Genomic DNA, 15,621 nt, shown 5'->3' on the forward strand with positions numbered 1-15,621 from the left:
CCCCCCATTCCCATACTCAGGGCCCCATTCTGCTCCCACCCACCCCCCCCCAGCAGGAAACAGAAAGCAGGTGGGCCACGTGTTGAGTGCAAAAAATAAATATAAAATTTATTAAAACACCCACAATATTTTAAAGATATCAGGAATAATACATTTCGCGGCCCGGCTGGCCACGCGTAACTTAGAATAAAATACAAATTAAAAAAAAAAAAAACAAAAAAAAAAAAACAAAAAACAACAACAAAACAAAAAACAAAACCAAAACCAGGGAAGGAAGGGGGAGGATCCAAACTTGCAATTTTTAGGCATCCTAAAAATAAATTTACCAAAAACACTGAGGGGGGGAAAGGGAAAAAGAAAAGGGTGTTAAGGGGAGGGGAAAAAAAAACAAAAACAAACCAAAACAAACCACAAAGAGGGGAAAAAAGAAAAAGGGAAAATTATACAAAATAAAATTATCAGCATAAATTTACTGTCCTAGAAGTATCTACAGTTTAATACACATTAATCCTATTGCCTTGAGACATGGGAAAAAAATCTACCGGTCCTCGATCTGCCCCGGAAAAAAACTTCATTTCAAGTAACCACAGTCCCGAGCCGACCAAGAAATCTTCAAGTGTGAATTTTTCGGAGCCGCCGGGACACCCCCGCGGTGTCCCCCTCCTCCGCCTGCCGCCGTCCCACCTCCCCTCCTCAATTATCCCAAAAAAAAAAAAAAAACCCAACAAAAACGCCAAAAATAAACCCCCCCGCCTCCGATCGAATTCCCGAATCCAAGAAGAAACGGCGCTTTATTTTTCCAATTTTGAATTATTACCTCTTTTTTTTTTTTTTTCTTTTGGCACCGCGGTGCAAAAACCCACCGGCCAAAAAAAAAAAAAAAAAACACCCAAAACCAAAATCTGCTCCTGGAATAAAACTGAGGCTGAAATTACGGCGGTTTGTAATCCCTGAAGGATGCGGAAAAATGAGGAAAAACCCAGGCAGAAAGGGAAAAAGGAAGGGGGGAAAAAAAAAAAAAAAAAAGGCAGAAACACCGCTGCGAAAGGATCCCTGATTTTGGAAAGATTCACCCCGGTTTCACTCGCCTTCGCTGCCGCGGCGCTGCGGGGGGCGTGGGGGGGGTGGGGGGGTTGAGGTATTTGCCTTGGTTTGGGGGGCACGGGGGAGCTGCTGCCCCGGCGCTGACGGGAAGCCAAAGGGGAAGAAAGTAGCACCAATAAAACCCCAAAAAAATGGAAAAAAAAGGGGGGAGGAAAAAGGGGAAAAGAAAAGAGACGGGCAGAAGCAGGATGCCCAGCCAAGCCCTCGCCGTGGGGGAGACACCGGTGATTCGGGGAGGGGAACGAGCCCGAGAGAGCTGGTGGGGAGCGCGGTGCCGAACGCGGTGCTGAGCGCCGGTGGGCACGGGGCCTGGGCGCCGCGGCGGGGTACAGTGCCAGGAGGGCAGCCACGCAGCGGAGGCGTGCGGCGGGCACCGGCACCGTGGCCAAGCGCCACGGGGGGTGCGCGGTGCCCGAGCACCGCATCTGTGCCGGGGCACCGTGCCCACGCGCCGTGTCCGTGCGTGGTGGGCGAGCACCGTGCCCACGCGCCGTACCTGCGGAGCATGCCCACGCGCCGTGTCCGAGCACCGCGTCCATGCACCATGCCCTTGCACCGTGCCCGAGCACCCTCTCCGTGCCCATGCACCCTGTCCGAGCCCCGTGGCCGTGCGCCGTGCCCGAACACCGTGTCTGAGCACTGTGGTCATGCACGGTGCCGGAGCACCACCGCCGTGCGCGGTGCCCGAGCACCGTATCCACATACCATGCCCTGGCACCATGCCTGCGCACCGTGCGCGTGAACCGGTGCATGCACAACACCCCCATGCGCCAGGCTGAGCACCCTGACCGAGCACTGTGCCCATGCACCATGTCCGAGCACCGGGCTGAGCGCCGAGGCCGAGCACCATGTCCAAGCACCACGTTCACGCACCCTGGCTGAGCACCGTGTCCACACGCCGTGTCCGAGCACCGCGACCAAGCGCCATGTTCACGCATCGCAGCTGAGCGCCATGTCCGCGCACAACGTCCGAGCACCGCGTCCGAGCACCGCAGCCGAGCACCATGATCACACACCCTGGCTGAGCATCATGTCCACACACCGTGTCTAAGCACCACGTTCACGCATCATGGCTGAGCACCACGTCCATGCACCGTGTCCACGGTGCATGGCCAAGCACCGTGCCTGAGCACCATAGTCACACACCACGTCTGAGCACCATGCCCGAGCACCACGTCCACAGTGCCTGGCCAAGCACCATGCCTGAGCACCATGTCTGAGCACCATGTCCAAGCACCACAGCAGAGCACCACGGCCGAGCACCACGTCCACGCACCATGTCGGAGCGCTCCGGTTGAGCACCATGGCCGAGCACCACGTTCACACACCTTAGCCGAGCACCATGTCCACACACCATGCCCGAGCACCAGGTCCATGATGCGTAGCCAAGCACCGTGCCCAAGCACCATGTCCCCGCACCACGTCCGAGCACCGTGCCCGAGCACCAGGTCCGTGATGCGTGGCCGAGCACCGTGCCCAAGCACCATGTCCACGCATCACGTCCGAGCACCGTGCCCGAGCACCAGGTCCGTGATGCATGGCCGAGCACCGTGCCCGAGCACCATGTCCACGCACCACGTCCGAGCACCGTGCCCGAGCACCAGGTCCGTGACACGTGGCCGAGCACCGTGCCCGAGCACCATGTCCACGCGTCACGTCCGAGCACCGTGCCCGAGCACCAGGTCCGTGATGCGTGCCCGAGCACCATGTCCACACACCATGTCCACACACCATGTCCGAGCACCATGGCCAAGCACCAGGTCCACGCACCATGTCCGAGCACCGCAGTCAAGCACCGTGGCCGAGCACCATGTCCGAGCACCGCAGTCAAGCACCGTGGCCAAGCACCGTGTTCACACACCTTGGCCAAGCACCATGCCCACGCACCACGTCCACGACATGTGGCCGAGCACCGCAGCTGAACACCTCGTCCAAGCACCATACCCACGCACGGCTCTCCTGCCAGCACCCTGGCCTCATACCAGAGGGGAACGGCTCCACCGCGAGCCCGGTCGGCGGAATGCCTCCGACACGGCACCGCTTTCAGTTTGCATAAACCCAACCGGCTCCCGGCACGCTTCGAGCTGTCGCTCCGGAAAAGTAAACTTCCTTCTCAACGACATTGCTTTTTTTTTTTTTTTCTCTTGGTTCCCTAGTTTCATATATACATTAGTAGCACCTCAGCGAGATGGAATCAGGCAGAAGCGTGATACAGTTTGTTAAAACACCATAGCACCGTTTTTATTAGAAGATTTCATTTAATAAAAATATGCCTTATAGAGCCCACAAAGCATACTCCAGTATTAAAAGGAAAAATCAGCAATTGAGGCACCTCAGGGATTCTGGTTTCCTTCTCCTTCCCGTGACTCGTCCCAAGAGCGTCGAGATGGGGGGGGGGGGACCCCGAAACGTGTCCCCTGTTCCCTGCTCGAGGCGAAGCACTGCGGCCGGAAAAACCGAAGCAGGGTGGAAGGAGCCCGTCGGGGCTCCCCGCACCGAGCCCTCCCCAGGGTTTCTACCGCGGGCGTTGTTCTAGCACCATTGTGGCCGCGACCTGCTGCAAAATTAGGTCCCCATCCCACTCTAAAACGATTAAAAACATTCCCCAACCCCCCCCCCCAGCAAGGCCCCCTTAACACCGCGACCCCCCTGGCTTCGGCACGGGTGGGACAAGCACGGCCGCCGGGACGGGTAAAGGAAAAGATTTTGCTTGAAAAACAGCCTCTCAGCAGCAAGGGGTAAAGAGCTGTGCATAGATTTCGAGTTTTCATAGAAGAAGTCTGAAGCGTGCTAATTTTTCATGACTGAGATTTGAGGTAGGTTAGACGTTATGTAGTGTAAAAACGTGAGACTGCAGCAGTTCTCGCTCCCCGACCCGCAGCGCCGGCATCTCCCCGCTTACCCGGGTTGAACCCGCCGGAGCCAACGCCGCGCCGGACCGAACCCCCTCCCTGCACCAAAAAAAACCTCCGAGGAAGCAGGACTTAGACAGGTTACACAGACCCTCGCCTTCTCCGAACGCACCCCTTTTCCTCCCGACTCTAAAGCCATCCAGGCGAAGCTCACAAGGCACCCCCGCCACGACAGTCAGACGAGACCCCGGGCGATGCAAACCGGGGCCGGCACCCGAATCCGGCCCCGCCGAACGCCGCTGGCGGGGATCAGCCGGGTCCCCTTTTCACCCTCTGAAACACTTCGACACGTCGGGTCCCCGCGCTGGAACCGGCATCGCCCGCAGGCATCCCTAAAATCTGACTTGCCATCGACTCTTACAATCCTGATATGCTATTGGGTATTTATAAGAAAAGCGGTAATAGCTCGTTGAGTTTCCTTGTCAAATATACGCGACTTTACAGATTACGGTTAAAAAAAAAAAAAAAATTAATTATGAAGGACGGACAAAGCATGTTAAATATTCTGCCAGTATTTACAGTTCTCCCACAATAATCTTGTTTAAAACATACTGCTTTCAAGTTGTTGCGGGGGGGTGGGGGAGGAAAGAGGGGAGTTGTTTTTTAAGTTTCGCTTTCATTTTTAAATCTAGGTGAAAGTGCTTTTAAAAAAATTCTTTCCCTATTTACAGGTTTAAAATCAGACCACTTAAATGTTCAGGCTGTTTTACCGAGATCCTGCTGATCTGTGCCAGTGCGCAAGGAAGGAGGGTGACAGTAAACACAAGGTGATTTCTGCACGGTGACGGCGTCGGCTCTGGCTCGCTGGCTCTCCAAAAGGCACCTGAAAGTGCAAAAGCAACGACCCCGGGGACGCCGGCACCCGGATTCGGCCACGCCGCCCTCCCGGTGAGCTGCAGGGGAGCTCGTCTGCCCGTCCATCCCGGCGCGGCTTCAGTATCGGCGACGGGAGGAAAGTCTCGACTGAGATTGTTCGAAAAGCACCACGCGGTTGTTGTCGTCGTTGGGTTATTTGTTGCGGTTTTTTTGCGGGAAGAACGGCGATCCATAGGAAGGAGGGATGGCACCCGGGGAGAGAAAAAGCACCGAGCCCCGGCGGCGCTCGCCGCCGCACTGGCTCGCCGGCACCGGCGGGGAAGGCGGACCGGCAGGGTTTTGGCCAGCCAAGTCTTGGGATTCACTCTTCCTAGAGCCGATCGCACGGAGAAAGTCCCCCGGAGACGGAAAGCACCAGACTTTAGCAACAGTGATGTACAGAGAGCAACACTAGCTATTCACAGTTTGGGGTTGGTTTGTGTTTTTTTTCCTGTTTTTGTATTTTTTTTTTCTTTCTGTTTTTGTCCTGTCGGCTCCTTGAGAGATGCCGCCGCCGCTGCTCTCCCCAGGGCTGTCAGCAAAGGACCCCCCCAAGTCCGAGCCCGAGCGCGGCACCCCGGCAGCGGCAGTCCTCAGCCCGGACGTGTCCTGAGGTCTCCGGCGCCGGGAAAGACGCCGGCTCGCTCCGTCCCGGCGGAGCCGATCCCGCCGGCGGTGAGAAGTCGAGCGAAGAAGCACCGTCCCGGGACGTCCCGCTCACAAGCAGGTCTCCCGTCACTGTAAGAAAGGACTCCTCAAGTTGCAAAATAGGTATTTTTAGGTCCTTGGGAAAAAAAATAATCGGATGTTCAGCGTGTCCGGCTGACAGTAAAGCACACAATCCTGCCAGGCCCCATGCGTTGGAGCTGGAGGGAGTCACCTCTTGCCTTTAAGCTGGTTTGGTGTTCAGGTTGTTTTTTCTTTGCGTTTAGGGTTTTTTTTCGATGTTGGCTTCTTTTTCGAAGATCGGCTTCGTCGTTGTCATCGGAGTAAAAAATAAAATAAAATAAAATCCAATAAATAGGCATTTTTAAGTGGAATTAAAAACCTCTCCTTTGCGAAAGGACACTATAAACTTCTCCATCCGTTCGCACGGCGCACGAGGCTAGATTAAAAAAACGCAGAGATATAAATATGAGATTACCGAAAAGCGTCAAACAGCATCGTTCCTCTTTTTTTTCAATCAAGTTTTGCTTTGTTTGCCAACTCCTCGCCAAGCGCAGCTCTCTGACGGCATGCGCCCGCGCCGGCTCCGCTGTTTCCGAGCGTGCGTGTTGGATTCGCTTTCTGTGGGTTGGGTTTTTTTTGTTGTTGTTGTGTTTTGCTTCGTTTTTCTCTATTTTTTTTTTTTTTCTTCTCCCCCACGCCCGAGGAGAAAGCACCACGAAGCAACGCCGGGCTCCGGCGCTGCCGAGGGTTGAGGTAAGATGGGGCTGCGGCGGTTGCCTCCGTCTCAGATCCAACGGCTGTAGGGGCCCGTCACCTTGGTGTAGGCGTAGGAGGACACAGTGATGGCGGAGTTGGTGGGGATGGCCACCGCCTGCCGCGTGGGGACCGAGTCCCTCCTCTCCTTGCTGGGCGCCTCGGTCGCCAACGCACCACCCCACTTGCGTTTCTTGGCGAAGGCTTTGGCGTCCGGCGGGAGACCCAGGCGTGCCGCCTCCTCTTGCCGGGCTCGAGCCCGCTCCGCCAACTGCTTCATCTTGGCCTCCCACAGCGCCAGGCCGTGGTTGGGCTGGTTCAAGTTCTTGTGTTGGTAGAAGACCAGGGAGATGCGGGTGGGGTGGCAGCGGTTGGGTTTCTTCAGCGGGGTGGTGGCGTGGAGCTCGCGGCGGGCGCACTCAATGAGGATGGAGCCGTGGGCGGGTGCCACGGCCACCCCACCGATGTTCTCGTCCAGGAAGTTGTGCTCACTGTCCGACCACTCCTCCTCCTCTTCCTCGTCCTCCTCCTCCTCCTCCTCTTCCTCCTCCTTCACCGCCTTCTCCGGCAGATCCTCCTCCAGGCCAAAGGGGTCCCACGGCTTCTCCCGGCGGGGCCCCGCCACCCCCTTCTCGCCCACCGCCGCCTCCCACGGCTTCTCCAGCAGCCCCGGACTGGGCGCCGGCGTCCTCCGCTCCTCCGCCTTCACCGAGCCCCACAGCTCCTCGGGGAAGCTGGGCAGCCCCGGCAGGGCCGAGCTGAAACCCAGCGGCCCCAGCAAGCTCGAGGTGCCCGTGCCAGCCAGCGCCGCTTCCCCCAGCTTGCAGGGGCTCCACGGTTTCGGCAGCAAGCCCGAGCCGCGCGCCACCGCCGCCGCCTCTCCCGCCAGGACGTTGGGCCATTGCTTCTCCGGCGGCGGCAAGCGGGCGGCAGCGTCGAAGGCGCTCAGCTTCTCCCGCCCGCCCAAACCCGGCGCCAGGGCGTTCCACGAGCCCTCCGCCGTGCTAGTCCTCTCGGGTGAAGACGTGCCCCGGGACGCTTTGAAGGGGCTCCACCGCGGCTCCGGCCCCCCGCCGCGCGCTGGGATGGCCGGCAGGGCTAAGCCGGTGCCGGGCACGGCCGCCGCGCCAGGAAGGGGCTCGATGGCGGGTGGAGGGTCCGGAGGCTCCTGCTTGATGGGCCGGCTGCCGAAACAGTTCTGTGCAAACGGCGGCACCTCCTCCGAGCCCGAGCTAGTCCTGTGCGCCCCGGCCGCCGCCGCCGCTTTCTGCTGGCTGGCGTAGCGGTTAGCCCGCTCGTAGGTGCGCTGGTGATGGTTTTTGCTCCGGACGCTGTGCGGGATGGGCTCGGGGAAATCGGTGTTCCCATAGGCATGGTTGAGGTTCTCCTGCAACACCGGGACGTCAGGCTTCTTCTCATAGCCGTTGCTCACCCAGCTGCTCCCACCCCTCTCGGGCGCACCATAATTCAGAAACTGCGAGGGGAACACGTGGTTGCTGGAAAAGCCATAATACCCGAAGGAGGGAAGCGCGAACTTGGAGTGAAACCCGTTCACGGAAGGCAGATTGGGCTGTGCATAGTAGGAATGGTAAGAGTAAACACTGTTCATGCTGTATGGGTCGGAGGGCCGGCAGCTCCCCAGCACCGAGTAGCTCTCCACCACTGCGTTACCGTTGTACTTGAAGGCGTTGTAATGGCTCTGCGGCTCCACCTTGATGGAAGGTTTCAGCGGCTGCGGGGGCAGCCCGCTTTTCAACGCCATACCTGCGGGCACAGCACACACACAGCCCCTGTGACCCGCCGGCCGAGAAAGCCACCGGTGGGGAGCGAGGACCCCAAAAACTCGGCCGGACTCAAAAATCCCACGGTGATAGGCTCACCGGCCGAGCGCAGAGGTCAGCATCGCCCGGTGCGCTGGCACCAATTCACACCCACACTCCAGGCTACGGCGAGAGCTCCCCGCCGCACCGCAGTATGAGCAAAAACCCAGGCACCACAGAAATGCCATCCTGCACCTCAACACCACATGCTCAATGCCACCAGCCCGAGAAAGCCCCCAATCACATCCTCATCCCCTCACGCGCTTTCCGGACGGCCTGGGGCGGCGAGAGCTCAGCTCCACCCCCTTTACCTGCGTTTTGCTGGAGCATGGGGAGCTCGAGCGCTTCCTGCTTGATCTTCTCCGGCGTCATCAGCTTCTCTTTCTGCAGCTTTTTCTTCTCCGCAGCGGCTTTCTTTGCTTCCAGCTGCCTCTGCCGGCAGGACTTGGCGGGCTCGGGCAGCTTGCGGACCTCGCGGGGGAAGGACGTGAGCACCTGGATGGCCCCGCTGCCCACCTTGGCGTTTTGGTTCTCCTCACTGCCGAACTCATCCGTGCTGGACATCTTGTAGAGGGGGAGGACGTGCAGTTGCTCATCTTCGGGGATTTTCCCCACCACGCGATTGTCTTCCTTTGTCAGCGTGCAGACCTGGGGGAGCGCAGGGTGCCATCAGCAGGATGCTGCCAGATGCGGGACAGGGGCGAAATCTCCTCCTTATTCACCTCCATCACTGTGAAGCCACGCCAGCCTGGCATCCCTCCCAGCCCATGCCGGTTCGCAGCCGGCATTCAGAAACCTCCCGTGGGGTTTGGGGGTCAGATGAAAGCAAACGCATCGTCCCCTTTAGCACCGTGCTTTAGTCTAGCTGGGGTGGCTTCAGCACCCCACAGACCTGAAAGGTTTCATCTGAGGCGTGCAAACACCAAGGACCGGCCACTGGAGTCATGCAGGTATGACAACTGGGGACAGGGGGGACCGAGTGGCTCAAACAGGAGCATCCCAAAACAGGGGGAGAGCATCCCGAAAAGGCCCGCTGGCCGCCTGCTTACCACCGTGCAGCCATTGTAGAGGTTATGCTGATCTTTGTGAGCGTGAGCACAGAAGTCCATGCACGCCGTCACTCCTGAGAACGGCCTCCCCTCCTTCAAGCCCAGCCGGCAGTCTATCGCTACATCCTCGTTGGTAACCTGGCAGAAGGAAGAGATGGCTCTTGTTATCCAAAATCTCCTATGCGCCGCCACCCCACGCCCGCTTCTGCCTGCCACCAGGCCAATGCGTTTCCAAGCGGACAAGTGGGTGGCCAGTACCTGATTTTGGTAGGCTTGTGGTGCCAGCCTCTTGTAAAGTGGAGCAACCTCGGTGGCCAAGTCCTGAAAGCTTTTCCGGAGCAGCTCTTCCTGCAGTAGGGAAAAGAGGAGGATGTCACCCAGGGGTTTCGGCAGCGGGGATGGAATTGGGGGCAGAGTGCCCGCACACCACGCGGCATCCAACCCTTCCCACGATGTCTGCCACAGCGCAAAGCACACGGCTTAAATTCCTGGTGAAATTCTGGCCGTTCAACCTCCAGCCTCAGTGCCTGTTGCGCTTTTGCTTGCTCGACCCATGAGCCCTCTGGCATCTTCCCTGAGGTTTCCAGGGAGACCCCATTCGTGCCACCCCATACTGGCACTTGCTGTCACACCAAAAGTCCTGGCTCTGGGACGCCAAGGCGAGCCTGCCCTCTGGTTTCACCAGGTTGGCTTTCTGTCCCCCGACTCCCTAATTCATCAAAAATCCCACAGGGAATCCTATTTTCAGGCTTCCCCCTGACAAAACTTGGAGCTGGGGGTAAAAGGAGGTCTGAACCCACACCCCCGCCAGTGCTGCCCCACTCTGCCCATGTCACCCACCTCTTTGGGATTGTCCCCCACCAGCCTGAACTTGCGGGGAGTTTTGCTCCGGGCGTATTTGCAGCCATTAAAATACATGCTCCAAGAGCAGCCGAAGGAGAAGGAAGCGCCGCAGGTGTTGGGGTCTTTGCCTTGGCATGCGCAGGTCCGGCTGCGGGAGGGACACCGCAGAGGAGCATCAGCCACTGGCGCGGTGATGGCAGCTCCGAAAACAGGTCCCCTTCCCACCCCATCTTCCCGAACCGGACCGCCGGCGCGGTGCGACTTACTCGTCGTTCAAGCCGCAGCGGCGGCTGGTGGGGTTGCCGTACTTGGTGAGGGTGTCGGTGAGCTCCTGGTACAGCGTGTCGCCCAGCGTGCGGGGGATACCCTCCCAGGCCAGGATCAGGATGATGATGACAGCGTTCTGGCAGTGGTGGCCGGCCCGGTGCCGCACCAGGCACAGCAGCTTCTCCTCTTGGTTGTGTCTCCGGATCACCTGGAAAACAGAAGGGCCAAGTCAGACCCCTCCAATGGCGAACACCTCCCGTGACGGGGAGGACCCCAAAAGGGGGGCCCCCCTGCCCTTTGCGGCCCCCGGTGGGGTTTTGGGGGGGGGGGGAGCAGAGCTGTGGGGGCTCCCATGGTTGCATTCACCCCCACGGGCTTTGGGGTGCCAGGGCGGGGGGGGATGCGCCCGGCCCAGGGGCTGCAGGCACGGACGTGCTGTTCGGTGGGTGCCGACGGTGGGAAGCCCCGTGGAGTTTCCCCGGGGGCGGCTGCCGCTCTCGCTTCCTCCTTGCCAGCCGCAGATCGAGCACCCGCCCCTGCCCGCTGTGGCCACCGCCGGCAGGGGACCTCCTTGTCCCCAGGCAGGGGGGGGACAGGCAGGCGCGTTACCTCGGGGAGGACTCCGAGGGGGGGGGACAAGAGCCGGGGCGCAGGCACTCACCCACTTGGCGATGGGGCAGCCCCGGGAGCTCTTCCCCTCCTTCCCCGTGTAGATGACCTTCTCGATGCGGATGGCCTTGCCTTTCTCGCCATACCTGCCGGGGGACAGGCATCAGCCCTGCTCGCCTCCCACCATGCTCACGAGTCCCCCTGCTCGCCCTCGTGGGCCCCTCGTGAGCCCCCACTGGCTTCACGGGACCCCACTCACCCTCCCTGGAATCCTTGTGAGCCCCCACCCACCCTCAGGAGCCCCCACTCACCCTCGCAGGATGCCACTCGCCTTCACAGGACCCCACAGGACCCCACTCACCCTTTTGAGCCTCCACTCATACTCACAGGACTCCATTTGCCCTCATGGGACCCCATCCACCTTCACAGGACCCCACTTGCCTTCACAAGACCCCACGGGGGGCCCCCACCCACCCTCACAAGCCCCCGCTCGCCTTCACAGGACCCCAGTCACCCTTATGGACCCCACTTGCCCTCATGGACCCCTCACAGGATCCCCTTTGCCCTCACAGGACCCCCTCGCCCTCATGGGATCCCTCATAGACCCCCACTTGCCCTCACAGGACCCCTCACAAGCCCCGGTTCTCCCTCATGGGCTCCCACTTGCTCTCACGAGACCCCACTCGCCCTTACGGGCCCCCACTCACCCTCATGGGCCCCTACTCGCCCTCACGGAACCCTACTTGCCCTCATGGGCCCCCACTGACTCTCACGGGACCCCACGGGACCCTGCTTGCCCTCACAAGCCCCCACTCACCTTCATGAGCCCCCACTCGCCCTCTCAGGGCCCCACAGGACCCCACTCACCCTCACAACCCCCCCCGTCACCCTCACAGCCCCCCAGGATGGGACGGGACGGGATGATGGCCCTTACCGCTCCTCCATGAGCTCCCTGATGGATGCCACGGTGGGCCCCGAGCCCAGGTGGGTGTAATACGGCCCCTCATCCTTCTCCACGATTTGCTCTGCAGAAGCAGGAGAAGGGGACAGAGATTTGGGGGTTTGCACCTCTGCCGGCTGCTCCAAAGGACGCCAAACCCCCAAATGCCCTCAAACCGAGCACTTCTGCACCAAAATCAAGGGTTCCTCAATGGCGTCTCCCCGCTAAGAGCATCAGGGAAGGGAAGCTGCAATTAGGGGTTCGTTAAACAGCCTGGCAGCTCCTCTTCGTTTTCTGCTCTGGAAGATGCTCCCAGCACTAAAATGCACTGGGGAACAAGGGGACGGGTGCTCAGACCCGCACTTGTCAGCAACCGTCCCCTTCAGGGACCCAAAAACCTCCCCGAGCGGCCGCAGCCCCTCCCAGCATCCCGGCAGCAACCGTGGCTCCATCCCAGCACAGGGGATTTGCGCCGGCTGCTCGAGCACAGTGCATTTTGATGAGCTCTGCTGAGAAGAAGTGATTAGCAGTGGCGGGCAATTTGGCATACAAACCCCCCCTTCCTCGTCCCCAGGCCTCCCTGCTGCCCGCCAGCTCCCTGGGCACCCGTCTGGCCCTGCTCACCGAGACCAGCCCGGCTGGATGCTGCCAAAAACATCATGGGATGATTTGGGGGCTGAAAACTACTGCTGCCTACTTTTAGGTTTGCCTAGAGAATTTGGGGATGCTCATGGGATGCCCCAAGGTGGCTGAACCCATGCAAGGAAGGAGCTGCTGCGTCCGGGGAGAGGCTGAAGGATGCTGGGGCTATGGAAGGATGCTCAAGATACAGGAGGATGCTTGGGCTACAGGAGAAGGATGCTTGGGCTACAGCCCCGCAAGCAACACAACCTCCGCAGCAGCAAACCCCTCAGGGCTTTTAGAGCATGAAGGTGCCGGCGCAGGAAGCAAAGGATGCTCCCGGCAGCCACAACGGTGCAGGGGTCGATCCCCGGCGCACGGGGATGCTCAAACGCCGCCGGGTGGGACGCATCCGGAACGACGGCCGGGTCTGATCCGTCTTTCCATCCTTCTGCTCTCACCACCCTGATTTTCATTCCCGTCATGTCTAACTGGCTGGGCGCCAAGGCGAGGAGAAAGCCGGGCTCAGCTGGGCTGCAGCTGTCCAGACAGAGATCAATACGGGACACGCAGCGAAGGCTGATTTTATTACAGCGTCTAACAGCACAGGCACCTAATAAAGCACCGAGCCCCGACTCCTACTTAATTGCTTTCTCTCACAGCTTTTCCTTGAGAAAATGGAGAGAGGTGGCAGGGGGGGAATCCCCCCTCTCCCAGCCCCTAAACCATGCTGCAAAAGAAAAAGCAACACGAATCTTTTCCTGGCACCACAGGGTGAAACTCCGAGATCAGTTAGAGCAGCTCCAGAAAAGCCTTTCATTCGCTCGGTGCCATTCGGGCTAATTACTGCTGCCATTTACAAGCAAATAAATAAATAATCATAAGCCCCGCTAATAAAGTGCAGCTTGTGCTTAGCCCGAGGCCACCTCTCCCAGCAGCACTGGGGCTCGTTTTTCCGGCTGGATGCCCCAAACCCTCACCCTGCTCCTCCCAGGGGACAGTGCAGCTCCGGTCTAAATTTTGGGGAGGGAAGATCCAGCTCCCCGCGCTCCGATGGAGCTGGACTGCAAGGACCAGGTGGGAAACCTCTAGCACTTGCTGCAAAGTCTAACAAATGCCAACACACACCAAAAAAAACCCCACAAAAAAAAAACCAAATCCAAGAGTTTGGTGCTTTTTCAATGCATCCCAGTGGGATCGGCCACCGAACAACCCAGCATCCTGGCAGCGAATATGGCTCCAGGCATAAGCTCACATGCTAAGTTAAAGTTTGGGTTGAGTTAACCCAAACCAGCTAATTTGGCTTAAAATAACAAGAATAACCAGGCGAGCCAGGTTTTAGGCAGGTTTCGGCACTGGGGCAACCTACTGGCCCCTCTATGGGATTTAGCTGAGCGGTTATGTGGAGGCAAAACCCAACAGCCCTTTTGGTATCGCTGCTCTTCCAACCCACACCAGCACAGCCAGGTCGGCGTCGGCACCACCCCCCCGGTGACGCGGCAGTCGCTCGGCGTTTGCCGTCCGACCGTAAAAATAAGAGAAGAGAAAGCAAAAGAGGGCTCCGCAGCATCGGGGTTTTGCTGTGCAAGCGCTGCATCCGCCCAAAAAGCGTGGGCTTTGCCGACACCACGGCGTCGCTCCGTTATTTATCCAGGACAATCCCACCCTGCAAAGCCACCTCCTTGAAATGCCACCCCCGGGGCTTGCCACCATCCCCGTAATCCCCCGGCACGGCCGCTTGCTCACCGACGCAGTCGCAGGTGGGGAACTCTGCTTGCGCCCGCTTGGCCGGGGTGTCCAGGAGGCTTTTGGTCGGCGTGTCCAGGTATTTCAGCGGCGACTCCAAAAAGCCGCTCAGGGTTGGCGTCAGCGGCACCTCGTCCTTGGTGGGCGTCCCGTCGGCGTCATCCGCGTCCGGGTTTTGGCTTTCCTCAGAGTAAAAGCACGTGGTTGACACCACGGTGATAGCACCAGAAGACTCGATTTTGATCTGTTTGGGGGACCGGGCGGTGAAGGATGGCTCCGAAAGTGGACCCTTCCCCGGCGAGAACGAAAAGCTTTTGGGTCCGGCTTGGGGAGCGCTGCTCGAAGCCGGGGCGGCGGCGGCGGCGGGGGGCACTTGCGGGGCTGGTGCTGGCCCCCCCGGCAGCTCAGCAGCCCCGGGGGCGAGCGGGGCAGGCGTCTCGGGGGGCTGCAGGTTGAAATTCTCCCCGAATTCAGCTTCAAATTGCCGGATAAGCTCTTCCAGCTTGTCATCCACCACGATGGGGGTCGGGGCAGCCGGTGGGGGGGCGGCTGGTGCTTCCTCCAAGCCGGTCGAGCCCGCCAGCACCGGGTGAATTTGGGGGCCCCCCCCGGGGGCACCCCTTTCCTGAGAGTCGGGAGCCGGGGGGCCGCCGTCGAGGAGGTTCGGCGGCGGGGGGCGAGCAGCGGGCAGGGGTAGTGCAAGAGGCTGGAGCGGGAAGGCAGGCGGCGGCGGCGGTTCGGTTTGCATCTCTTCGGCGGGGGGTTCGGCAGGCACCCGAAACCCTTCCAGGCTGATCTGCCAGAGGGGCGGGAAGAGCGGCTGCGAGTCCTTCTGCTTTGCCTTCTTGATCTGCACTTGCTTGCGGAGCGGTTTGGCCGGGGGGGGCTTTTCGGGCGGCGTTTTCTTCTTCTTCTCTTTGGCCTGCTTTTCGAAGGGCTTGGGGGGCACGGCCGGGGCGCCGGGAGCCCACCAGCCGCTCGGCCGGTCCGGGGGAGCCGCCGCCGCTGCCAGGCTTTGCTCGAGGAAGAGGCTGCGTTTGTGGTGGAGATGCTGCTGCAGGACCAGCTGCGTCTTCTTGTGTAGGCTGGGCTCCGGCGGTGCCGGCGGCAAGCGGGGGCCACTCAGCGCTTCCTTGCTGGGTGCTCGTTCGGGGGGCTCCGTTTTAGGTGCCATCACTTTGCCGGCCGTCACTTCGGGTCTCTTGAAAGCTGCCTTGATGTAGTCATCAGCGTTACCCAGCAGCTGCTCCAGCTCTGCCATGGGGTCTCCGGCCCCCGCCGCCCCCTCGGCCTCCAGCCCCCACGCCGCCGCGAAGCCACCCCGGGGAGGTGCCGCGCCGAAAAATGGCTCTGGCGCTGCTCCCGGCTCCGGCGGATAACGGGGCTCGTCTCCTCGCTGCCATGCGGCCCCCGGCGGGGCAAGGGGGCCAGGG

The 15,621-nt window shown here is 60.0% G+C and overlaps 2 protein-coding genes across 2 annotated transcripts in view; both read right to left on the reverse strand.

Annotated features, from left to right (window-relative positions):
* The window catches only part of BOLA3 (bolA family member 3), a 4,985-nt gene extending 2,953 nt beyond the window's left edge, over positions 1-2,032 (reverse strand). The window contains exon 1 of the mRNA XM_010563026.1: positions 1,978-2,032. Within this exon, the coding sequence (XP_010561328.1) occupies positions 1,978-2,032 (55 nt within the window). The remainder of the gene's footprint in view (positions 1-1,977) is intronic.
* Positions 2,033-6,232: 4,200 nt separating this feature from the next.
* TET3 (tet methylcytosine dioxygenase 3) overlaps positions 6,233-15,621 on the reverse strand; it is a 10,407-nt gene continuing 1,018 nt past the window's right edge. Inside the window, exons 3-11 of the mRNA XM_010563028.1 lie at positions 14,189-15,584; positions 11,816-11,906; positions 10,934-11,027; positions 10,272-10,480; positions 10,003-10,153; positions 9,421-9,510; positions 9,163-9,300; positions 8,425-8,761; positions 6,233-8,057 (exon numbers count right to left, since the gene is read on the reverse strand). Of these exons, the coding sequence (XP_010561330.1) occupies positions 6,325-8,057; positions 8,425-8,761; positions 9,163-9,300; positions 9,421-9,510; positions 10,003-10,153; positions 10,272-10,480; positions 10,934-11,027; positions 11,816-11,906; positions 14,189-15,584 (4,239 nt within the window). The 3' untranslated portion in view covers positions 6,233-6,324. The remainder of the gene's footprint in view (positions 8,058-8,424; positions 8,762-9,162; positions 9,301-9,420; positions 9,511-10,002; positions 10,154-10,271; positions 10,481-10,933; positions 11,028-11,815; positions 11,907-14,188; positions 15,585-15,621) is intronic.

The sequence above is a fragment of the Haliaeetus leucocephalus genome, unplaced genomic scaffold (genome assembly GCF_000737465.1).
Source record: "Haliaeetus leucocephalus isolate CR32 unplaced genomic scaffold, Haliaeetus_leucocephalus-4.0 Scaffold162, whole genome shotgun sequence".
In the NCBI taxonomy this organism is placed as follows: domain Eukaryota; kingdom Metazoa; phylum Chordata; class Aves; order Accipitriformes; family Accipitridae; genus Haliaeetus; species Haliaeetus leucocephalus.